General features: G+C 41.0%; 1 protein-coding gene across 9 annotated transcripts in view; it reads right to left on the bottom strand.

Moving 5' to 3' along the window:
- Positions 1 to 8,527: 8,527 nt before the first annotated feature.
- The window catches only part of pcid2 (PCI domain containing 2), a 46,288-nt gene continuing 28,242 nt past the window's right edge, over positions 8,528 to 26,573 (bottom strand). For all 9 annotated transcript variants that reach the window (XM_059967740.1, XM_059967748.1, XM_059967741.1 and 6 more), the window contains 8 exons: positions 25,172 to 25,275; positions 24,462 to 24,537; positions 23,557 to 23,698; positions 23,230 to 23,330; positions 21,330 to 21,403; positions 13,844 to 13,969; positions 13,602 to 13,725; positions 8,528 to 8,891 (listed from right to left, as the gene is read on the bottom strand). In XM_059967740.1, the coding sequence (XP_059823723.1) occupies positions 8,802 to 8,891; positions 13,602 to 13,725; positions 13,844 to 13,969; positions 21,330 to 21,403; positions 23,230 to 23,330; positions 23,557 to 23,698; positions 24,462 to 24,537; positions 25,172 to 25,275 (837 nt within the window). In that variant the 3' untranslated portion in view covers positions 8,528 to 8,801. The remainder of the gene's footprint in view (positions 8,892 to 13,601; positions 13,726 to 13,843; positions 13,970 to 21,329; positions 21,404 to 23,229; positions 23,331 to 23,556; positions 23,699 to 24,461; positions 24,538 to 25,171; positions 25,276 to 26,573) is intronic.

Genomic DNA, 26,573 nt, shown 5'->3' with positions numbered 1-26,573 from the left:
AGAAACAATGCTGACTACAGCCTATTTTATCATGTGCCTCCAAGTACCCTCAAACCACATACTCAACATTCTGCTCCAATATCTTCCAAACCATTGAGGTCAGACTCACTGATCAGTAATTTCCTGTCTTCTGCCTCTATCCCTTCTTGAAGAATGGAGTGACATTTGCAATTTTATGGTCTTCTGGAAACATGCCAGAATCCATTGATCCTTTAAAGATTATTACTAATGTCCTCCACAATCTCTTCAGCCACTCCTTCAGAACTCTGGCAAATAGACCTTCCGGTTCAGGTGATCTATTTACCTTGAGACTTTTCAGTTTCCCAGACACCTTCCCCTACTAATGACAACTTCACACCCTTCTGATCCCGACATTCTCAAACTTCCACCACACTGCTAGTGTCCTCCACAGTGAAACTACTACTCACGTTTCTCTGTCCTTTCCTCGTCCCCCATTACTATCTCTCCAGTATCATTTTCCAGTGGTCTGATATCTCCTCTCACCTCTCCTTTACACCTTATATATCTAAAGAAAGTTTATGTATCATCTTTAATATTATTGGCTAGCTTACCTTTGTATTCCACCTTTTCCTTTTTTATGACTTTTTAGTTGCCTTCTGTTGGTTTTTAAAACGCTTTCCAATCCTCTAAATTCCCACTAATTTTTGCTTTATTATATGCCCTCTCTTTGGCTTTTATGTTGGCTTTGACTTCTCGTCAGCCATGGTTGTGTCATCCTTCCTTTAGAATACTACTTTGGGATGTACTTATCCTGCACCTTCTGAATGGCCCCCAGAAATTCCAACCATCACTGCTCTGCCATCATCCTTGCCAGTGTTCTTTTCCAATCAATTCTGGCCAACTCCTCTTTTATGCCTCTGTAATTCTCTTTACTCCACTGTAATATGGATACATCTGACTTTAGCTTCTGCTCAAATTGCAGGGTGAATTCTATCATATTATGATCAATTTTTCCCAATGGTTGCTTCACCTTGAGCTCTTTAATCAATTCCAGTTCATTGCATAACACTCAATTCAGAATAGCTGATCCACAAGTGGCCTCAACCACGAGCTGCTCTAAAAAAGCCATTTTATACGCATTCTACAAATTCGCCCTCTTGGATGCAGCACCAACCTGGTTTTCCCAATTATCTGCATATTGAAATCCCTTATGACAAATCGTAACATTGCCTTTATGACATGCATTTTGTATCTCCCATTGTCATTTGTAGACCATACCTTTACTACTGTTCAAAGGTCTATATATAACTTCTATCATGGTTCTTTTACTCTACAATTTCAGATCCTATGTCACCTTACAAATAATTTGATTTCATTTTTTGCCAACAGAGTGACCCCACCTTTCAGCCTACATGCCTGTCCTTTCAATATGATGTGTATTCTTGGACGTTAAGCTCCCAGCTGTAATCTTCTTATCATCAGACTTTCCTTGCTTGCAGTCTCACTACACACTGCCTGTATTGGCAAACCAACCACCCATCCTCAGCCCTATCACTCCAGTTCCCATCCCCCTGCCAAATTAGTTTAAACAGCTCTAGTAAACCTATGACAAGGATATTTGTTTCCTTTGATTTCAAGTGTAAACTGTCCCTCTTGTACAGGTCGCACCTTTCCGGGAAGAAATCCTAATCGACCTGCAGTACTTGAAATTCTTAATGTCCAGCAGTATCCTGCAATGGTAAAAAGAATTGGCCCCACAGAGGCTGCTGCCATCTTTCTGGAAGAGCCTGCCATTGCTTTCCCCATTCATTTCCTCTCAATTTTCCTTACAGTTGGCAGAACACCTCATTCTGCCTCAAACACTTCTGTCTGAGATTGGATAGCCCTGAAAACCCAGAACTATAGTAGTTTTCCTACATTTCAATCCATACAATTAGATACTTCTGGTTTCTAACAAGGCACTTGCTGGATTACCTTGCATTTTACATGAGATATAGTGTTGATTCATACTCAAGGAACCTCCCCACTGAGCAGTCATAACAATAGTGGGATGAGGAACAAATTGCAATAAAAAAAACAAGAGAAAATCTGCAGATGCTGGAAATCCAAGCAACACACACAAAATGCTGGAGGGACTCAACAGGCCAGGTGGCATCTAGGAAAAGAGTACAGTTGGTGTTTTGGCAGTATAGTAATGCAGAAAAAAAGCTGAGTAGATTTAAAAGGTGTGGATGGGGAGGAAGGTAAGGTCAGAGAAACACAAGATGATAGGTGAAACCTGGAGGGGAGGGGATGAAGTGAGCTGGGAGGTAAATTGGTAAAAGAAGGCCTTGAAAGAAAGAAAAAGGCTGAGGAGCACCAGAGGAAGGCGATGAGCAGGCAAGGAGATAAGTTGAGAGAGGGAAAAGGGGATGGGAAGTGGTGAAGGAGAGGTTGGGTGGGGGCACGACAGGAAGTTTGAGGAATCAGTGTTCATCCCATCAGGTTGGAGGCTAAAAAGTAAGTGTGGCCTCATCATGACAGTGCTGGGAGCCATGGATAGACGTATTGGAATGGGAATGGGAAGTGGAATTAAAATGGGTGGCCTCTGGGAGATCCCACTTTTTCAGGCAGACGGAATGTAGGTGCTTGGCGAAGCAGTCTCCCAATCTATGACAGGTCTCACCGATATACAGAAGGCTACACCGGACACAAACTCGTAGGTGAAGTGTGCTCATTAACTTCATCCACTTTGCCTCCAACTTCCAACCTGCCTTCAAACTTACTTGTTCCATGTCTGAAACCTCCCTCCCCTTTCTCAATCTTACTGTCTCTATCCCTGGAGACAGCTTATCCATTGATATCTATTACAAACCCCCAGACTCTCACAGCTACCTGGACTATACCTCTTACCACAAAATGCTGGAGTAACTCAGCAGGCCAGGCAGCATCAATGGAAAAGTCAACGTTTCGGGCAGTTGTCCTGTTGAAGGGTTTTGGCCCGAAACGTTGACTGTACTTCTTTCCATAGATGCTGCCTGGCCTGTTGAGTTCCTCCAGCATTTTGCGTTGCTCAGATTTCCAGCATCTGCAGATTTTCTCGTTTTTGATTTGAACCTATACCTCTTCCCACACTGTTACTTGTAAAAACGTCATCCCCTTCTCTCAATTCCTCCGTCCCCGCTGCATCTGCTCTCAGGATGAGGCTATTCATTCTGGAATGAAGATGTCCTCCTTTTTCAAAGAAAGGGGCTTCCCTTGCTCCACCATCAACTCTGTCCTCAACCGTATCTCTTCCATTTTACGCATGTCTGCTGTTATCCCATCCTCCAACCACTCTACCAGGGATAAGTTTTTCCCTGTCCTAACTAACCACCCCACCGGCCTCCACGTCTAGCACATTATTCTCTAAAACTTCCACCATCTCCCCCCCCTCCTTCTGCTTTCCACAGGGATTGCTCCCTACTTGACTCCGTTGTCCATTCGTCCCTCCCTACTGATCTCTCTCCTGGCACCTCTCCTTGCAAGCAGAACAAGTGTTTCACCTGTCCCTACACCTCCTCCCTCATGACCATTCAGGGCTCTAAGGTCCTTCCAGGTGAGGCGACACTTCACCCATTTACTGCGTCCAGTGCTCCCAGTGTGGCCTTCTGTATATTGGTGAGACCTGACATATTTGGGAGATCGCTTCGCCAAGCACCTACATTCCTTCCACCTGAAAAAGCGGGCTCTCCCAGTGGCCACCCATCGTAACTTCCTATTCCCATTCCGATATGTTGTGATGAGGCCACACTTGTGTTGGAGGAACAACACCTTGTGTTCCATTTGGTTACCCTCCAACATGATGGCATAAGCATCAATTTCTCAAACTTCTGGTCATGCCCCCTCACCTCACCTCACCTCTCCTTCACCATTTCCTTCTCTCACCTTATCTCCTCGGCTTTCCAGTGCCTCCCTCTGGTACTCCTTCCCCACCCCCCCCCCCCAACCTTTTAAATCTACTCAGCTTTTTCTCCGTTTCTGCCAAAATGTCGACTGCACTCTTTTCCTAGATGCTGCCTGGCCTGCTGAGTTCCTCCAGCACTTTGTCTGTGTTAAAGTTGGATACATTTTTGTATAGAAGGGGAATTAAGGGTTATGGGGAAAAGACAGGTAGGTGGAGATGAGTCCATGGCCAGATCAGCCATGATCTTATTGAATTGTGGAGCAGGCTCGATGGGCCAGATAGCCCACTCCTGCTCCTATTTCTTAAGCTCTACAATAAAAAATTATTTCATTATAAATTTTCAACTGAAACATCAATTTACACTCATTTCACGATATAATGCTTTAAAGTGACTTTTGAAAAAAATACAATGCGTTAATATTTCCTTGCCCGCCCATCGCCTCCCTCCTTTTCTTTCTTCCATGGCCTTCTGTCTCTTTTATCAATTTTCTTCCAGCTCTTTGCTTCATCCCCTCCCACTTCAGGTTTCACCTACCACCTTGTGTTGTTCTCCCCTCTGCCCCCAACACTTCTCACATCTACTCAGCTTTTTTTCTGCAGTCCTGTGGAAATGCCATCTGTACTGTTTTCCTAGATGTTGCCTAGACTGCTGAGTTCTTCCAGCATGTTGTGCTTGTTAAACTGCAATAAACATTTATTTCATTATAATGTTCAACTGAAACATTAATTTACATTCATTTCACAATATAATGTTTTGAAGTGACTTTTGAAGAAATTATGCCTTAATGTGACATCCTTTTGAATTTCTCCATAATGTTCCACAAATGAAACAGGTGAGCAAGCAATGCAACATGTTAATTTCCAAGAATAAGCAGATGTTTCCTTCACTTATCCAGTTTCCACTCAACATCCAGACACAAAATGTCCATTCCAATTTCCAGTAATCATGCCATTTCTAAGGAACTTCTAGGTTCAGCTTCGGCTCAGACTCATTTTGCATATATCTAAATATGATACCTTCCATAAGGCAGCAAAACTGGTCAGCTTTGGAATAACTTAAACTTTGTTTTCAAAAATATTGTGTACTATTTTTAAATTCTTAGTATATTTTATTAAATCTTTTGGATAATGGATTGACAACTGCCTAACCAGATTTTGATGAACTGGAATGATTGTAGATAAACTGCTATGTGGGTACAGTAGATCCTCTTCATGATAAAGTTCTCTTCCTGTGAACTGATTGTAACCCAAACAGTTCCCAAGTCAGAGATGTGCTGCAAACAGAGTGCCTACACAGCAGAAGATGCCTGCAGCTCGCAAGTCCATTCCACTCAAACACATGTACAGGCTAACGTTAGTCAGGTGTTTGTAAACTAGGGACAACCTATATTCACTTCCTTGGTACATTAGAAGGATTGTATTCAGAAGATTTAAAATTTTTTTTAGAAGTTTAATTTGAAGGAACTACCCACATGCTGAAAAGCTGGAGTAGATACTGTGGTGATCCATTAGATGTGGTTGGTTTCACGGTAAACTTCAATTCCAATGTAACCATTCCAAGTGTCCCCATCTCTGGGATGCAATTTGCTTTTAAATTCCTTTTGCATTGGCTGCCAGGTTTGAATAGCTGCATTGGCAAAGGCAACTTTTGACGTACAAGCTACTTTTCAGTGATACATTACAGTTGGGCAGATGCCTCTATCCAAATGTCACTTGAACTGTGAAAGGTGTACATACAGATCAGCTGTGATTTACAGATACAGTGTATCTTTAGAAATATCAAGTCTCTTGCACTTACATGCAATCATTACTCCAGCTGCTTAGTGAATGATGTTTGAAACTAGTAATGCAAGTTGAGTGAGGAGACAATGGATTGATTTATGCGTCAGAGTACAAGATCACAGAAAAAGGCCCATCGGCCCATCTAGTCTGTGCCAAACTGTTATTCTGCACAGTCCTATGGACCTGCACCTAGAAGAGCCCTCCATACCCCTCCAGTCCATGTACTTGCACAAGCTTTTCTTCAAGGTTGAAACTGAACCCCCATGCACCACTTCCTTTGCACACCCCCACCTCCCTGAGTGAAGAAGTTCCCCCTCATGTTTCCCTTATTTCACACTTCATCCTCAACCCATGACATTTAGTTCTAATTTCACCCCATCTCAGTGGAAAAAGCCTGCTTGCATTAAGCCTATCTGTACCCCTCATAATTTTATCAGATCCCTTATTATTATTCCCTGGGGCATAGGAGAAAGTTCTAACCTATTCAACCTTTCCCTATAATTCAGATTCTCCAATGGCAGCAACATCTTTTTAAATTTTGTCTTATTGACATCTTTTCTGTAGGCAGGTGACCAGAAATGCAAACAATACTGCAAATTTGGTCTCACCAACGTCTCATACAACTTCAACATGACGTCCCAACTCCACTACTCAATACTTAAAAGGACAGTGTTTCAAAAGTTCCCTTTATCTATCTGTACCATCACTTCCAATGAATTATGGACCTGGATTCCCAGATGCCTTTGCACTCCTCAGTGGCCTACTGTTCACTGGGCAAGGCCTACCCTGGTTGGTCCTCCCAAAGTACAATACCTTGCACTTGTCTGCATTAAATTCCATTTGCAATTTTTCAGCCCATTTTCCCAGCTGGTCCAGATCCCTCTGCAAGCTTTGATAACCTTCCTCACTGTCCATTATGTTCCCAATCTTTGTGTCAGCTACAAGTTTGGTGAGCCAGTTTACATCATCAAGATCATTGATATACTGTACATGACAAAAAACAACATACCCAGCACCGATCCCAGCCACACACCACTAGTCGCAGGCCTCCAGTCAGATAGGTAACCATTGACTTCTCCTGCGAAGCTGATGACAAATCCAATTTACTACCTCAACATGTATACCAAACAATTGTACCTTCTTGACCATGTGGGACTTTGTCAAAGTCCATGTAGACAACTTCCACTGCCCATTGTTCATCAGTTTTCCTGGTAATCTTCTCGAAAAACTATAAAAATAGTTCAACATGACCTACCATGCACAAAGGCATCCTGATTATCCCTAATCAGGCCCTATCTATTCAAATATATATTCAGTCTCTTAGAATACCTTCCAATAATTTAGGAAATACTGATGTAAATCTCCCTGGTCTATAAATTCCCGGCTTATTCTTAGAGCTATTCTTGAACAATTGAACAACATTAGTTATCCTTCAGCACCTCACCTGTAATTAAGGGCATTTTAAATACCTGTGCTAGGGTCTCTGCATTTTCTTCACTGGCCTCCCACCATGTCTGAGGTGATACCTTGTCAGCCCTACATACTTATCCACCCTAATTTGCCTCAAAACAGCAAGTTTGCCTCTTCAGTAATTCATATATGGTTCATGACCTCAATGCTGTTTTGCCTCAGTTCTATAGACTCTGTGTCCATCTCCCAAGTAAATACAAATGCAAGTAATCCATTTAAGATCTGCCCATCTCTTTTGGCATTACACACAGATTAACACATTGATTAAGTGGACCATTTTTTTCCCTGGGAAACTTTTTGCTTTTAATATATCTGTAGAAGCCCTTGGGATTCTGCTTCACCTTGCCTGCCAGGGCAATCTCATGCTTTCTTTTAGCCTTCCTTTTTTTCCTCTTCCAGAATTTATGTTCTAGATAAAGGAGGCATTCAGGGTTACCAAATGTCAACTTGAAATATTTTAGATATTACTCACATATCTATATAGGCTACATCCACACTAGACCGGATAATTTTGAAAATGCCGGTTTCGTGTAAAAACGATAGGTGTCCACACTATGCGTTTTTGAAAATAACTCTATCCACACTGAAATGGAGATTTCGGCGAAGCTCCTCCTCCTGCACGTGCACAGGACACATCTACCGAAAACAAGCGACATGTTTGGTGTCGAATCTCACCATAAAAGTGCGCGTTTGTGTAGTTACAGAGTAGAAAAACTTAAAATGATGAACGGCTGTTGGCTTTCGCGCAGAATTTAAAAGTGAAAAAAAAATACTGGAGCGTACAGCGGCAACCGACAGGGAGTTCACAGACAGAGTGACCCAGCTGACAACATTGAAAAACTGGCTAACTGTTGCATTAATAAAGCACCTTGTTAAATGTATAAAACATGTCTGCATCAGTGTTATCTTGTTACATTGTTACATAAGGCTGTTACACATCTATTGTCAGAGAAGTACTTGCATAAATAGGTAAACCACCTTCAGACGAGTAAGGACAGAAAAAAGGGCAAAGTGAGTATACTCATTTGTTCAGTAAGTTATGGGTCAAAGTATTTGGTGAATACATTTCTAACTCTTCTGGCTTCAGTCTCATTGCCATCTGTTCTGAAATTGTTAGGTTGCGTTCAAGAAAACAATGAAATAACGCGCTGCTGTCTGACAACATTTTCAAAAGTCTCCGGTTACCCCGTCCACACTGATCTACCCGAGCAGCTTTTTCAAAAATACCCACCCTGGAAAGCGTTTCTGAAAAGCTCCAGTTTCGGGGGACGAAAACACGGTTTTAGTGTGGATGAAGGGTAAAAACAAAGAGAAAAAGCTCTGGTTACGGATTGATCCGGCGTAGTGTGGATGTAGCCATAGCTGAATTGAAACTCATCTGTGACTGAGTAAGACAAAAGCCATGCTTTATTTAAAAAGTTTATTACAGCGTCTGTGACATTTAACATGGTAACAAAATATACTTTTGCTTTATACTTGCATCCTTAATGAGACATACAAAATTACTTCAAGCTAATTATCAGGAGATATACAACCAAGACTGGCTATGAATTCTCAGTACCCTCAGCTTTAAATTCAGCTGCTGATAATGAGACCACTAGCAACCACCATGCGTTCAGGAATTGCTGGGAATGAGAATACATGGATGTCTGGCCTCAGTTAGTTAACACACAGAGGACAGAGGAGGGAAAGGGTTCTGTTTACTGACCACAAGCTTCTGATGTTGGTGAGAGATGTAACCCTTAATGTGTCCCTGTAAAATAGAACAAACATGTTAAAGCACAAATAGTACTAGAAAGTGAATGAGTTGTAATGATATACAGTGTCAGTTGCATGCAATTGTGGGGCCATTAGACACTACACCGTGCTTAGAGGGAGCAGTTCTTAAATAGCATCAGTTGCATGTGTTTATGTTCAAAAAGGAGTGATATTTTGTCACTGATAATTGGCAAGAAGTAAGCAGTTTTACAATTCAGAACTGTTTTGCTCACTGCGGTTTCAAGCATTCATGTATGGAGATGCCAGAGACTGCCAAAACAGAAAATGAAAGTTTCACTACTTCAACAAATTGGGAACTATGAAAAATTTGAAGGTATTGACAATCATCTTGAAAAATCATGAAAACTGAAACTTGGAAGATGCGATCACTGAAAGTATTTCTGCACTAGGTGTCTGCACTGATTTTGTTCATTTATTATCAATCAAAAGAACACGACAGCACACGCTGGATGAATTCCTCCATTGATAACTATTAGGGACTAATCCAGTTTCATAGTACTGTGGTAGTGTTGGTAGTGCTCTGATTGGTTCTGTATTCCATTTAAATAAATAATTTGCTGCTCAGTTAAACACTAGTATGTCTTTTTTACACCTTTTTAATTATTTCCATGAAACTTCTGCTCATTGGTGCAGCTGCTTAATTGGGCCAAAATGTAACAGGTCTGATGTGTCCCAATTAACTAGAATCCACTGTATCACCTTTTATAACTTCAGAACCTCCCAAAGTCCATCAGACCCACTGAAATACTTATTGAAGTGTGGTGACTACTGTAATGTATGAAATGCACAGCAAGCTTCCTCAAACAGTGATGCATGTGACTTGATAACCTTAAATGCTGTTGGAGAGAATTATTGGTCAAGACCCTAGGCAGTGTTTCCAATGATTTTACCCAATGGTAATATTTAATCTCTTATGTCCATCTTAATTAACACCTAGACATAAGACACCCTTGAAACAGTACATCCCTTCAATACTGTACTGACCACTTCAGATTTTGAGTCAAAATATCAGGGAGTATTACCCAATGTGCCTTAACTAGCATCGATCAAAGACATCATTAAGTTATAATATAGTTATAAAATCATAGCTATAATTCTTACCTCAATGACTCTTTACACAATTTACAAAACAGTCACACATTGCAAAATCTCATCTACCAACTCCTTCCTGTCTTTAAACATGTGTGTTGAAAATGCCATCATAAATACTGGTAATTGTTAAATTCAAAATCTCAAGTAGCATTTTCATCAGTGCCTGAAGCAGAACTGCAAAGTACTTAAAGTGACACAAAATATACTACACGTTATTCTTGGAGAGAGCATATCATGGATTCACCAAAGTACAACATAGATTCAAAAGTTCAATGACATGGACAGATTTTTGAACTATGATGTACTCCTGGAACTTGGAAAGTCAGGATGTGGTTTAACCGCTAATTTCAAGATATTAATTGGAATTGACAGAATAAATAGTTGGGCGCTCAAGAGTGAAGTTACAAACCACCAGAGGGCGATAGAAATTGGGAGCTCTATACTGTCAAACCCAGATGAAATTAGGTTAATAGTTAATCTTTAATGTGTGGTCATAGGATTTTCTAAACTAATTACAGTGCCTTTCGAGAGAATTCAGCTCCCACAATTATCTTCACATTTTACTGTCTCATTTTCTAAATTTAAAATATATTGAAGTAGGATGTTTGAGCTAATCTACAGCATGTCAAATCAAAAAGAAAAATTCCAAAACCTGCCAACAACATACTAAAAATTAAAAATGTAAATTGTGAGGCTGAAAAATTGTTCATCCTCTTTCTAATTACTACATTAACTTTCCTCAGGTACAATATACAGTATTACCTTACCAACTCACCCACCTTGTTGATGCAGAACACTTGGAGGATCACCTGTTTTCATAAGAATAAATACCCCTCGCTCTGTAAGGTCCAATAGCATGGTAGATTTCAAACAGACCAAACCAATATGTAGACAAAAAAGCATTCAAGACAAGTCAGGGAAATTTGGGGAAGATACAAAATCATCTCAAAGGCACTGAACATAACTCACAGCTCAGTGTGGCCCATCGTGAAAAAGTAGAAAAAATACAATATCACAGCCACATTGCCACCCGTCGCCGAAGAATGGCACTGTGATGCCAACAGTCACTCTGAGTCAGAGCCTGCAACTGGAGAAAAAAGTCATGGCTCATCAATCGCTAAGGCGTAAAAGGATACTTATGGAAGAGTGGCAAGGAATAACTCTGGCTAAAAAAAAACACCCTTTGCTCATAAAGAGTTTGCAAAGCATCACTTAGAAGATACTGTAAAGTTGTGGAAGAAGGTCTTGTGGTTGGATAAGAAAAGTTGTACTTTTTGCTTCAACACTAAGTGGCATGTGTGCCGCTAACACTGCACATCAGCCAGGTAACACCATCCCTATGGGGATGCTTTCCAGCAGCAGGGACTGATAATCTTGTCAGGATGGGAGATCCTGGATTTAAACCTGCTGGCCTCCGCCAGAAAGCTTAAACTGGGGAAGTTTGTCTTTCAGCGGGACAACACAAATCACACTGCCAGTGGAGTAGCTTCAAATGAAGAAAATTGCTGTCAAGACCTCAAGAGGCTTGACCTTAGCATAATTGAACATTTCTGGTAAGACCTCAAGATTGTTGTCCACTCCTGCTCCCCAATTATTCTGGCATAGCTTAACCAGTTTTGCAAGGAGACTGAGCAAATTTTGCACCATCATGTTATACAAAGCTAATAAGGACTTATCCAAAAAGACTACTAGCAGTAATAGCTGCAAGAGGTGGTTCAACTAAGTACTAAGCAAAGGGGGAATGAATACTTTTAAATTGCTGATGTTTCAGTTTTTGAATTTTTAGTTTTTCATGCTTTACAATTTTCCATTTTTGGGTTCTACTGTGAAAAAGGAGCATGTGATTCACACATCAAATTTCTCAGTTAAATTGATCAAAATCCCTGGTTGTAATATTCTTATGTGAATAGAGGGTCAGGGGCTGAATACTTTTAAAAGGCACTGTAGATGAGAAATTGTGTTGACAAATCACAAAGGAAGTGGAAAAGTATCAGGGACTTGTCTAGTACAAACTGAGATCACCTTAATGTGAATGACAGAGCTTTTTGAGCCAATCTACAGCTAGACTGTCTAGGAAATGGTCAGTATTGGACAAGTGGAGGGAGTATAAGTGAGAAGGCATTTTGGAAACAGATTATAACTTGTTTTAAGTTTGATATGTAGAAAGACAAATACGGGATAAAGCTAGGTAAACCGAACTCATTAATTGCTAACCTAGAGCAGCACACAAATGCAGCCTTCAACAAAAAGTGACAATATCAACCAAGTGTGATTCACCACCTACTGAGACACAGAAGCAAGAGCAGGCCACATAGCACTTGTACTCTACATTCAAAGCACCAACATTAAACAGGAACACCTCTCAATATCCAAAATTTATCTATCGAAGCTTCAAGCATACCCAATGACCAAATATAGTCACCCAAATTGCACTCCCAACAACTAATAATCCTCCGTATAAAAAGCCATCCATCTTAAATGACTAACCCTGTCTTGAGACTATATCTCTAGTTCCATTTTCCAACTAGAAAAAACAGCTTCAGAGAACCTACCTGTCAAAGTGGCTCGAAATTGTGTAGTTTTAATGAGATCACCACCCATTCTTCTAACTCCAGTTAAATGTTAAATTTACTCACTCTTCACAGTACAATCCCCCACATTCCAAGAATCAACTTTTGCTATACTCATTCCAAATTATGGCTTTTAAGGTATAGAGACCAAAATTGCAGAAGGCTCCAAATATGGCCTCACTGTAGCAAGACTCCTTAACAGCAAGAGTATTCCAGTTCTCTTCCAATAAAGTCAGCAATGCCATTTGTCTTCCTCACTGCCTGCTATATCAGCAAACTTACTTCTCACACCTAACGATCAGCAAGGTTTTACTCAATTCCCACCATTTAACGAGCACTTTTTTTTTCTTCTTTTAATCTGCCAACTTTTTACTTACTTGCTGGTTTGCAGACTTTGATTCTCCCTTTCGATCAAATTTTTATTTATTTACTTAAAGAGACAGTGCAGACAAGCCCATCTGAATCAATGAGCCGTGTCATCCTGCAACCAACCTAAATCCTCCAAGACTAATCACAGGACAATTTACAATGACCAATTAGCCTGCTAACCAGTACACCTTTGGAACGTGGGAAGAAACCATAGCACCTGGAGGAAACCCATGTATTCACAGGGAGGATGTACAAACTCCTTACATACATACACTAAAATTGAACTCCAGTGCTCTGAGCTGTAATAGAGTCATGCTAACAGCTATGCAATTGTTTATATTACTATTATTTTGGGATACAATTCACTTGTATTTCTAATGGATCCTAAACCCTTGACATTCACATGAATTGGGATATCCCATCTACCTTAACAACTGCCTTAATACATTAGAAGATACAGCCTTTGGGCATCTACAGTAACTAAAAGAATAATAGAACACAGAGGCTATTTAGCCCATAACAGCTTTCCCAGCTCTTTGAATAGGCTGCACAACCTCTGCTCAATGATTAGGTTGCTAATCATTGGGAATAACCCTGACATCTTGTTTCCTTCCACCAGTTCAGAACTGGTGTTCAACCTTAATAATACATACCATGTAGATGAGGTTTGCTAAAATACACTGGACTTCATCAATATCAACATCCTCCACTTGCATGAATTTAAGAGCAACCAGGAATGCATCAAGAGGCAGTTGATGTGTTCGAAGTAATAAATACCTGAAAAAAACAAGCTAAATTGCAGTTTAATTTTCAAACACAACCTGTGGCCTTAAATAATTACATACTGAATGCTGACAGTGAATACTACATGATATATTGTGTGCTCAGCACTTACACTTTCTTGAAAAGGTTTCTGTATGTGATTATCTTTAGTTTCTCAAGTATCAGAAAGATTCCACAGCGAATGAAGAAAGCTTCATGTTTTGACAAAGCTTCATTCAGGAGCAGAAGGTTCCCTTCACTAATTAAAAAAAAACAAGACAAGTTCAAAACATGGCCAATGCAGTCCAAAATTGAATATGTTAGTTTTTTTCAACCCATCCACCTGTTCATCCCTGATGCTGTGCCTCCCCATCTCCAACCCCTCCCCCATCACTTATTCTTCTACACATCCACAACCTTTAACAACCATTTTCCTTCAGTGTCTTTCCTCCACTAGATGAATGCTTTGGGCTGCACTTGTTTGGTTCTACTCCTATGCATTCAGCTGTATTTCAGAAGTTCCTGCAATGGGTTCACCTCAGCTCTCTTTGATACGATTTAAAAGCTCATTGTGTTCTACATGTACCCTGATCTATTTTTCCAGAACCCTCTGCTGTCTTCAATTTGCCATGCTACTTATCCAACAGCACTGGAGGACCTGAAATTTATTCCAAATATTGGGAATATTAAATCAGCACCTGCCACAAGTTCATTTCTCTACCTGCCAATCTTACAGCTCTTCTTCTGTAATTCACTGTGTTTCAGGACAGAAGGGCATCAAAATAGGATCTAATTAAGATCCTAGCCAGAGAAGTGCCAGTAAGTTTTAATTAAAGATCTTAATCAAAGGCAGCCAGTAGGTTAAGAGGCAATTACCTTGAGATGTGGTTTTGAAAAGGAGAGTTGGTACCTGAAGAATGGTGGTCAGTACAAAAGTTGCCTGGTTTTGGGGTCAGGCGGATGGATGCCTGTGCATTCATTAAGCATCACTGGTGGTGGGATTATCACAGACAGTGCTGAGACCATCAGATCGGGAAACATCTACAAAAGGCAATAAACATTTGACGTTTCAGACCCTAACCGTTCATCAGCACTGGAATAGCAAAAAAACCAGGAACTGAAAGGTCTTGGCCTGAAACGGCAATTATTTATCATGTACCTCCAAGTACCCCAAAACCTCATCCTTAACAATCGATATTAGGCTAACTAGCCTATAATTTCCTTTCTTCAAGTCAAATCAATTCAAATTTACTGTCATTTAACTTTGTACATGTAGACAACATACATAACTATATAATCTATATAGAAACGAGACAATATTTCTACGATGCAGGGTGAAAAGGACAGTGGTATACATAACACACGATAATTTACAAAGGAAAGGATAAAATCTACAGATGAATCACCGATAAATAACAAACGAGTGCATTAATGTTAAATATTAAAGCTACAGAACAGATTAACCAGTGACACTTCAACTATGATGCGACAGGGAGTTCAGAAGCTTAATGCCTGAGGGAAGAAACTGTTTCTCATCCTGACTGCTCCTGCTTTTATGCATTGTACTCCCCTGTCTGATGGTAGGAAGTCAGAGAGAATGGTGGATGGATAGGTGCTCCTGATAAATGACCTCTCAGCTGTTCTCACAGTCCTTTGTAAGGACTTCTGGTCCAGTGCTCACCTACTCCCATTCCAGATGGAGATGTAATTGTCAGGATGCTCTCAGTGGTGCTCCTGTAAAATGCAGTTAAGATGGTGGGGGCTTGCTTGCCTCAATCTCTTTAGGAAGTGGAAGTGCTGCTGTGTCTTCTTGTTCAGGGAGGTGATAGAGGACTAGGTGAGGTCATCTGTGATGTGAACTCACATGAACTCGGTGCACTTACCTGTCTGCGGAGGAGCTATGTATTCGCAGAGTGGGATGGTTTGTCTGCACCTTCCTGAAGTCCACAATGATTTCCTTTGTCTCCTCCATGTTCAGACTTACATCAATTCACCAGCCGCTCCACTTACTCTCTGTGCTCCACCTCATCATCGTTGTTGATGAGGCCAAACTGTGTGTTATCCACATACCTGATGAATCCTGTGGCGCAGCCATTTTCCAGGTGGGACAGGATAGAGTGGAGGGCAGAGACTATTGCATCGTCCGAGGATCGATTTGAGTGATAAGCCGGAGAAAGGCCTTAGTGTGCTCCAGGACCAGCTGCTCAAAGCATTTCATGTCCAGGACATTTTCATGTCACTAAAGCCTACATAGTCATTTATGTAGGATTCCATTGCCTTCTTTGTTACTGGAATGATTGATCGTCTTGAAAACCGAGGGGACAATGAATTGTTCCAGAGAGATGTTGACTATATCCATCAACACCACTGTTTGCTGGGCTATGCAGTTTTCACCAACCTGACCTGCTATATCACTGAGTCCTGCAGCTTTGCATGGCTTGACTCTTGCCAGGGTTTTCCTCAGCTCAGCTTCAGCCGGATGAAGTGTCGGTCCCCCAGAGGGAGGAGCACCTTCCTCGTTAGCACTTTGTTCTGGACATCAAACTGAGAGTAGAAGGCATTCAGCCTTTCAAGGAGTGAAGTATCCTGTTCACTGACATGCAGGGTAGACTTGTGGTCTATAATCCCCTGAATTCACTGCCACATACACCTTGTCTCTGGTATTGCAGAAGGGGCAGTATATTCTCTGAGAATGCACCTGTTTCACTGTCCTGATGGAGTAGGAAAGCATGGTTCTTGTTTGCCTGAGAGCTGTCACATTCCCTAATCCAAAGGCAGCATCACGATCCCTCAGACTGGCAAGGACCTCTGCAGTAAGCCACAGCTTCTGATTTGCCCTCACCTGGATGTGTTTCATATGGTCACATTCTCAGTATACTGCTCCTTGAAGCTGGTCACAGCATCCAGATATTCCTCATTGTCAACTTGGTTGCCAGAGGTAGCAGCCTCCCCGAACATTCTCCAGTTCATATGATCAAAGCAGTCCTGCAGTGCAGAGATTGCCCCTCAGGCCAGGCTTTCACCACCATTAGAACTGGTTTATATACTGGAATTAACAATACAGATGAGTGACCTATGAGACCAACGTGGGGTCAAGAGACTGGTTTATAGTCACCTGGTAGCAAAACCAGCATGCTGGTGGAACTTGGGCAGGACTGTATTAGAGTTTGCAAAATAACCTGCAAGAATGAAGATACCATTGGGGTGTTTGAAAGTCACTGATGGTGTTGTAGAGCTCAAGCAGCAGGTTACCAGCATTTGCAGAAGGTGGGGGGGGGGGAAATATATACACAGCTACCAACATAACTGTAGTGAACTCCCTTGCTATATAAAATGGTCTGCACTACAAATATGAACTCAATCATCAGTGATCAATGGAATGCCACTGCTAAAGCTTCCATACACCAGTCCTTATTTATGTAAATACAGATACCACCACCACGGGTCTTGCCTGAGATTGCTGAATTCCTGCCTCCCCAAAAGGTGCTGAAACCCCAAAAGGTGCAGGATGACTGACTGCACCTGGTACAGAGTGCTGAAGCCAAGTTTCACTGAGAATGAATGCACAAATGTTTTTCTTTCGCTGGTTCAGTCTCAGATAGTCCAGCTTATTTTGAAGTGAATGTACATTTGCCAGTAAAAACGAGGGGAAGGCTGGTTTTTGAAGGGCATCGATCTATAGGATGTGGCTCCCTTCTTGAAAAATGAAGCAACATTTCCAATCCTCCATAACCATGCCAGACTCCAGTGATCCTTGAAATGACAGTGGATATAGATGGCAGATGAATTAAATGAGCATTTTGCATCAGTCTTCACTACAAAGGACACTAGCAGTGTGCCAAGTGTTGAAGGGTGTGAGGGAAGAGAAGACAGTGCAGTTACTATTTCAAGGGAGAAGGTGCTCAAAAAGCCAAAAGACCAAGGTACATAAGTCACTGGGGCCAGATGAACTGCACCCCAAGGTTCTGAAAGAGGTAGCAGTAGAGATTGTGGAGGCATTAGTAATGATCTTTCACAAATCAATCCATTCTGGCATGGTTCCGGAGGACTGGAAAATTGCACATCACTCCACTCATTAAGAAAGGAGGGAGGCAGTAGAAAGGAAATTACAGACCAGTTACATACACAAAATGCTGGAGGAACTCAGGTCAGGCAGCATCTATGGAAAAAAGTACAGACAACGTTTTTGGCCGAAATCCTTCAGCAGGAAATCTTAGTCAGATTCTGAGAATGGGCAAAGAAGTGGCAGAGAGAATACAATGTAGGGAACTGTATGATCATGCACTTTGATAGAAGGAATAAAGGTGCAGACAATTTTCTGAAAGGGTTGCAAAATCAGAAATCAGAAGTGCAATGGGACTTGCAAGTCCTTGTGCAGGGTTTCCTAAAGGTTAACTTGCAAGATGAATTGGTAGTAAGGAAGGCAAATGCAATGTTAGCATTCGGACCATGAAGGTTCTCAGTCATCCAGGTCATTGTTTATCAAGCAGCATTAAATCAAGGCAACTGGACTTGCTGTGTTGTTTAGAAGGTGTTTTGCCAGTTATCCAAGAGGTTCTTCGGTTCTGATTCATGGAGGACAGTTTTCCGGCTTATAAACTCAGGGAGTTGTTTAAAGGTATAGCAATCACATGAGGGTCATTAAGAGTCATAAAGGATATGAGAGGGTCATTAGTCTTATCTCTGCATGAACAGAGGTATGAACTGTCGTGGAAATGCGGGGGTAGAGATGCTAGGACTGCATTGTAAGTAGCTGATAGGTGGTGTCATACCCCACCCTCTGTTCAGGGATGTGTTTGTCAGTTTGACAAAGATGGCTTCTTTAACTCCTCTTTCAAACCACCTGTCCAAAATGTGTACATTGTTATCATCAAAGGAGAGTCCCTTGTCCTTTAGGTGTAGATATGCAGCTGACCCTTGACCTGAGGTGTTAGCCCTCCTATACTGGGCCATCCGTTTGTGAAGTGGCTGTTTTGTTTCGACAATATACAGATCTGTGCAGTTCTCATTGCACTAGATAGCATGTACAATATTGCCCTGTTAGGTGTTTTTTAAAAATCCTTCTGAGTTTCTCTGAAATTCCACTTCCCAAAAGGATGGTCCAACACAGTGTGGACCTGGAGAGGATGCTTCCTACAGTGAGGTCTCTAGGACAAGAGGGCAAAGCCTCAGGAAAGGAGGACATCCTTTTAGAACAGAGATATTAAGGGATTTCTTTATGCAGAGGGCAGTAAATATGTGGAATTTGTTGCCACAGGCAACTGTGGTGGCCAGGTCATTGGGTGTATATAAGAACCTAAGAAATAGGAACAGGAGTCGGCCACCTGGCCCGATGAGCCTGCTCCACCATTCAATAAGATCATGGCTGATCTGACCATTGGCTCATCTCCATGTTTAAGCAGGAGTTTGATTCGTTTTTGACTAGTCAGACATGAAAGGTTATGGGGAGAAGGAAGAAGAATGGGGTTGAGAGGGAAATGGATTAGCCATGATCAAATACCAGAGCAGATTCAATACACCAAAAAGCCTAATTCTGCTCCTATGTCTTATGCTATTCCAAATGCCTCATCTTCTGCCTTATCTGTGAAATTTATTACCACAGACAACTGTGGAGGCCAAATCATGGGGTATATTCAAAGCGGATGTTGATTGGTTCTTTGATTAGTAAGGCCATCAAATATTACAGGGAGAAGGCAGGAGAACGGGGTTGAGATGGATCAGCCATGATGGAATGGCAGAGCAGACTCGATGGGCTGAATGACCCAATTCTGCTCCAATGTGATATGGTCTCTGTCTGAAGTGTGTTGATGAAAACCATCAGGTTGCCCAGGAACAGGATTTCAAGTTCCACCACGAGGCCCATTCCTTGCCTTTGTTCTACATCTGGCATGCAGGAGAGATGCAATTGCCAGGTCTCAGGACTGGAACTTCAAGACTAGAAAAAAAAGCAGTAGGAAAAGTGCGGTGGATGATGAACATGAGCTGAATCAACACAACACAGCTGGAGGACTGGGGCAGATGGGAAGTTCTACAACAAAGGAAGGCTGCAATAACCCAGCCTACTGTTCAGATTTCCTGTCAGGAAATACTTTTTCACATAGAGGCAAGTGGAAATTTGAAACTTTTCCAACCCTCCACTCTTCTACATTGTAGCAGAAGTCTGAAGTTCACTGAAAACTTCAAAACTGAGAACGATGTAGTTTTGGATATGAACTGGAATTGAAATTTTAAGCTACAATGGATTCTGGTTAATTGGGCCATCAGTTAATCGAGGCAGTTGCTTATTAGGACAACTCAAAGAACAAATGCTAATCGACAAAATAGCCAATCCCCTTCATTTATTTGGGAAACTATGCCACTTAATGGGGACAGGAGACAGTTGCCAAACAGTTTCTAACTCGTGTCAATCATGTGAACTTGCATGTCCATTAAACACACCATGCTTAGAGTGAACAGTTTATAAATACCTTATATATTATTGTTTTACATTTTTTCTCTCTGTGAGATTATGTATTGCATTGAATTGCTACTGCTAAGTTAACAAATTTCACGTCACATACCAGTGATAATAAACTTGATTCTGATCCAGTTGCCTGTTTGTGTTTTAAAGAAGTGATTTTTGTGACTGAATTTTAGGAAGAAATAAGCATAAGACAATTTAGAACTGTTTTGCTCACTCTGACTTCAAGCATTCAGGCTGGGCGATGCCAGAAATAGCCGGGATAAAAAATGAAATCATCTCACTATTTCAACAAGTTAGGTATTACGACAAATTTGAAGGTATTAACAATTAGTGTTACAACAAAAATGAAGATTTGGAGGAAGCATTGGATGAAGGCAGTCCACTATCTGCACTAGGTGTCCAGGCCGATTTTTTTGACTTACAGTCAATCAAAAAAACATGGCAGTGCACAATGGATGAAGTCCTCTGTCCATAACTATTATGAACTAATACATATTTTTATAGTACTGTAGTAGCATTGATAGTGCTCTTGTTTATTGTATTTTATTCACATACAGAATTTGTCACTCAGTTAAATGGTAGCTTGTCTTTTTTGTACCTTTAAACTCTTTTTTTCATAAAACTTGAGCTAATTCAGGCAGCTGTTTAATTGGGTCAGAATGTACTGGTCCCAATGAATCCCAATTAACTGGAAAGCACTGTACTTAAATGGATTTAAAACATCCCAACAATGGCACAGACTCAAGTAGATGAAAGGCCAGCTCCTGAACCTGTGTTTCTAAATTGGAAGAAATGGTTGGGTTACTCAACTTGCAAAATAAAAAAAACTGTATTTCAGTTTAATCTACCCTGACACTGTCCTTACACTTTGTTTGTCACTGAAACACTATATTTAGCATTCTGGAATTCTTTTTACTACTTCAGTATACTTCTATATGGGCAGGATCTGTCTGGATGGCATGCAAACTTTTTTCCAGTACACATGACAATAAATAAAACCAAACTATTGTTGCTGACACTTCACTAAACAAGGGACCATCCTCTGAGCACACGATCGGTTACCATTAATTTCAAAGGCTGCTAACTTATAACTTCTTTCACAACTCACAAGAATTAATATGCAACTTGAAAGGTTGTATCTCATTAAAATTCATACCCAACTGCCTTGGTGACATCTGAAAACTGCAGGAGATCATATTTTCGCAGTAGCAGTACTGTTGGCATGTGGCCCTGCAAAACAAAGGTATCATATTGAGGGAAAAGCAATCAGGTGCCAAGGTTACAAAGCAGGCACGGGCCTGGAGATTGTAGGGCTGAAGAATACAGGGCAGGCATGGGCCTTAAGATTGTAGGGCTGAAGATTACAGGGCAGGCACAGGCCTGAAGATTACAGGGCAGGCATGGGCCTGAAGATTGTAGGGTTGCAGTTACAGCAATGCTGTTGCAGGGACCCATGTGAGATGTGCAAGTAACAACTGACAAGGTTCCTGCAGGGAAAGGCCTGTTTTTCAAACTGAAATGTGCAGTAGCAGAAAGACCGAGAGGGCTTCAAATCTAATAAAATAGGGTGCCATGGTACGTAGAGGTTAATACAATGCCATTACAGCTTGGGGAGTCGCAGTTCAGAGTTCAATTCCAGCGCTGTCTGTAAGGACTTCGGAAGTTCTCCCTGTGACCACATGGATTTCCTCCCACAGTCCAAAGATGTACCCGATTGATCATTGTAAATTGTTCTGTGGGTTAAGTAGGTGGGTTGTTGGTGGCATGGCTTGTTAGGCCTGTTACTAACTACCTTTTCTATGACTGTCATAATTTTCTATAAGATTTGCACTTATTCTCCTGTGCTCCAAAGAGTAAAGCTCTAGCCTGGCCAAACTCTCCCTAACTCAGCTGCGAAAACTATGGGCTTAAAAAAAAAAGGGTGAAAGAAAAAGAAGACAAATAAATTTCAATATGCCAGGGAATTAAGAATTTATTTTAAGAGTATGTAAATAAGTAATCTAACCAGAACGGTATAGCACAGTGTAGCACAGGAATACACCCTTTGGCCTGCAAAGTCTGTGCCTAAATGATCCAATTGAAACTAATCCCTTCTGCCTGTATCATCTATAACTTTCCATTCTATGTATTTTCATGTATCTAACAGCCTCTTAAACACTACTATTTCTACTTTTACCACAACCCCTGGTAGCCTGTTGTCATGAGCAATAGTATTTTAAGCATATTCATTACATACATTCAGTTCAGTACATATACTAGTGTCACTCTATTTATTTTGTGTGGCTTATCTTAAATGTGGAAGTTGTACATAGTTTATGTCAACTTAATATCATGTTAACTTGTGTTTGTTTTCATCTTCTCAGGTTGAACTGTAGCTGCAAAAAGCTAATTTTCTTAGCAATTATATCCTGTGCAGGTATGCTCATAACAATTTAGCCCTAGCCTAATCACAGGATAATTTATAACCTACCAACCATACGTCTTTGGACTATGGCAGGAAACCCACACAGGGAGAACAAACAAATGGTGCCAGAACTGAACTCTGAGCTCAGAAATCTAAGGACAGCCTACTCTCTAATCTGCACTTAATTCTGAGCACGTAGGGGGAAATATCCTTTTTGGATGAGCAGGAGGAGGTGGGGAGGTTGCTGTAGCCAACAATGCAGCAGTTTTCAAGGATCCTATTATGAGGGGAGTAGATAACCATGCTTATGGTTGCTGAGATGGTTTCAAATGATATGTTGCCTCCCTAGTTCCAAATTCAAGGATATTACTCCACATTGGCCCATCCTGGTTACCAACAGTGGGATAACTCCATTATTCTTTTCTGAGTAGTACAATGGGTATTTTTATATTTACTGAGAAGATTGATTAAGCTTTGAATCCCAAACAATGGCATCTCAGTACTGTCTAGTGGGCTCCTCTCTGAGATATCACAAACTCAATATGCCAATTATCGCAGCATTCACTAACAATGCTTTCACAACTGTTCTTGCCTTCAAGATGTATTAGCCTAAGTACCAGCTTTATTGTAGCACTTCACAAGGCTTACTTACAAGAAGCATCTTCACAGGTAGCAAGTAAATCAAGATCATCCGCTTATTTTTCTGGGTGGTCTTGTGACAATGCCGAAAAGCAAATGAGAGATATTCTTCGGCTGTGAAGACAACAGAAGATGTTTTCATTTAAAAAGCATTATCACTCTATAGAATTAGAAATACATAACAGTCTCAGATTAAACTCACTGTAAATTCTACGTATTCCTGTTTTATGTATTTTACACAGTGAATGGAAGATTACATATAGACTGGATTAATAAAATTTTATCTTTGAACTGAGTAATCCAATATATGTAAAATACCAGAAATGAGTGGTTTCCTCACCTTGCTTAAAATCACTGTCGAACATGGCTTTCCTCCCAACATAGTACTTGTACGTCACCCTCTGTGCCATACTGTACTCATCCTTCAAGTTGGAACTATCAATTGCTCGGATTAAAGGCTTGCACAAATGGAGTTTATTGATCTACAAAATAAAAATGGTTGGAATATTGAATTCCACCAAATATGAATCTCACGCAATGTACTTCCAGTTTTACCCTTTGTGAAAAATGCTTATTGCTAGGAAGTCCAGCATCTGAGGCCAAACACTGAAACATGGCTTCAACTTGCTATGCCACTTACGTAGAGACAACTGACTGACTCAACAGTGCCATGTCCACTCGTCAGCTTGCAGAATGCCTAACTGGGTGAACTAGGCAGAGAGCATTGTGCGAAGTTTATGTGTATGTTCAATGACGCCTCATTTCCCACAGAGAATCAGCCTTGGTGTCAACTCCTCCAAGTGAATGAGAAAAGGTTAGAGTTCAAAGGAGAGGGAGTTCCCCACCCTCCACCCTTCCCACTTTTCTTAAGATGGCAGATCCAGGATTTCTAATTCAAGCATCTAAGCAGGGGAGCCTGCTGCAGGATGAGAATCTCCCCTCACCCCTCAAGGAAGATTCTGCTCCCTGAGCTTCACTCTAGCCTGCTTTCATCTCTGATCTCCTTCATGATCCCTCTCACAAGGGAGGCACAACTGCAGCATGCTTCTGCTTGCTATTCCCCTGGACTTCCAAGTGCTGGGCAGATTTAACAGACAAGATCCTGTTGTGGAGCAAGATCTTGGCAGTTCCAGGCAGACTTTACCCATTCTCATGTTCCACCTGACCTTCTTCAACACTTCGCTAAAATTCAGTTCACTGAGGAAGTGTTGTTACAGAGCTAGAAAGACAAACATGCTTTCTCACCTTAAAGTATATCTTGAACAGCTGATTGACGAGAAATAGCATTCCCCATTTCTTAGAGTCATCGATTCCAGCACGGCTGTTTTCAAAAATAACTTGGTAAAATCATTTCAGTCACATAAAAAGCAATCAGGGAAGTCAGACAATAACCTCCACCTGCTTTGAGTTATTCTTTGTTGCATAATCTTACACTTCACAGCACATACAGTTTGTACTTATCTCAGCACGCCTTAAACAAGCAGCTGTCCTTTCTGCGGACTTTACACACGGCAGACACTTATCCTCCACACTGATAGCTGATATTTGATGGTAATCACATTCTACTTTGATAAACATTTTAGAAGTCTTCATGTTCCACTGAACAACTCATCCTACACTTACAAAAGCTGGATGAACTCAGCAGGTTGGGCACCATCCTACACTGGTGCTTAAAACTTCACGCTTCACACTCTGATGCTGGAGGACAGAAAACCTAGCAGTGCGTGATATGAAAATATAACCATTGACATAGTCCTGAAGCAGTTCCACAAACTATAAAGGATACCGCACAGATAAAAGGGAAACAGATGTCAGAATAGCCCTGCTCCCAGTTTCACACCATTAACTATCCGTGATTTAAAATTACAGTTCATAGTTAAGTGATAGCTTTTAAATGCTGTCCTGAAGTAGCACAACCTATCTCCAACATAACAAAACAGATTATTAAAACCTACTTGTCACTGGCGCAGATCCGGAAACAGCTCATCAGTAGTTCTGCAGCTTTCTCCAGCGTATCTCCCATCTTGCCCTTCCCTTTCTTGCCTAACTGTTGGTCAGCCTGGACATACGAGTAGGTGGGTAAATTAAAAACTTATCATTGCAATGATTTTAAGGTAATTTAATCATTTTAATGTTTTATGATGAGTTATTTCTGATTTTAACTACATTTGCGTTAGGGATGTTAAATGTCCAGTGGAACCTGGCTTTGCTCTGAAGATGCCACATGCAGTGTAAAAAAGAATGACATGACACTGTACCATTGCATTGCATTCGAGTCCATGATGTACCAGGATTTACTAGCTAATGTATTCAGAAGAATCCCCTCAAATGCTCAACCCGAACATCACCTCGCTTTCATCATTCTACATTTTTTCACACTGTAGGAGCATACCACAGTACGGCTTAAGCAAAAGCAAAACTCTCTGCAGAAGAGTTTGAATAAGAGTCTCAGACAAGGCCTAAAGGGTGATCAATTGCACTCAAACAACTTTAGCAAAGCTGTCAGAATTGCTCCACATGATAAGACTGTCCATTGGAACCTAACTGAAAGGTTCAGAGGTTGGTAGTGGCATAACCATTACCTGGGCAGACTGATAAACTGGAACCTGGACTAACAATGCAGCAAAGTTATGCAATCTAAATTCAGTTAACAATTTGGAATACAAAGTGAAAAAGAACCATCTACTTTGTAATGCTAATCAAGAAAACTTGTTTCACCCATTCTCTTAGCCTGTTTAGCTGTGTATGGTTCTAGAACCATCCCATCTGATTCAGAATACCCTCTCAAGTGGTCTTGCAAGCCACTGGTCGTACCATTACAAATGTGTTATGTATTTAGAGATACAGCGCAGAACAAGTCCTTCCAGCCCAACAACCCCCTATTTAACCCTAGCCTAATCACAGGACAATTTTCAATTAACCTACTAACCGGTATGTTTTTGGAATATGGGAGGAAACCCACACATCTGTGGAGAGGAAGTACAAACTCCTTATAGACGGTGCCAGAATTGAACTGTGAACTCCAACACCCCGTGCCATAATAGTGTCATGTTAACCGCTACGTTATCATGTTCAAATATAATTTAAAAAACTGGACAACTCAACAGTAGCCTATGCATCAAATGCAAATACATCTTATAAAGTTACCCTTTCAAAAATCTTGAAACTGGAGTCCTCACTTACTAATCAAAAAGACCTGATGTTGTTATAATCATAACTCTGTTGGCAGAGTCAGACAAGGACATTATCAGGCTAGATCCTCCAGAGGTGGTGAAATAATAGTCTATGGGCAGGAGAAAGTGCCCTCCAGAGAAATCAGTATTGACCCCAGACACAGTGAAATCTCATGAGATGAAA

Source organism: Hypanus sabinus, chromosome 4, assembly GCF_030144855.1.
Source record: "Hypanus sabinus isolate sHypSab1 chromosome 4, sHypSab1.hap1, whole genome shotgun sequence".
Classification (NCBI taxonomy): domain Eukaryota; kingdom Metazoa; phylum Chordata; class Chondrichthyes; order Myliobatiformes; family Dasyatidae; genus Hypanus; species Hypanus sabinus.
Note: the sequence above shows the minus strand (reverse complement) of the source record. Positions and strands in the feature narration are given on the sequence as shown.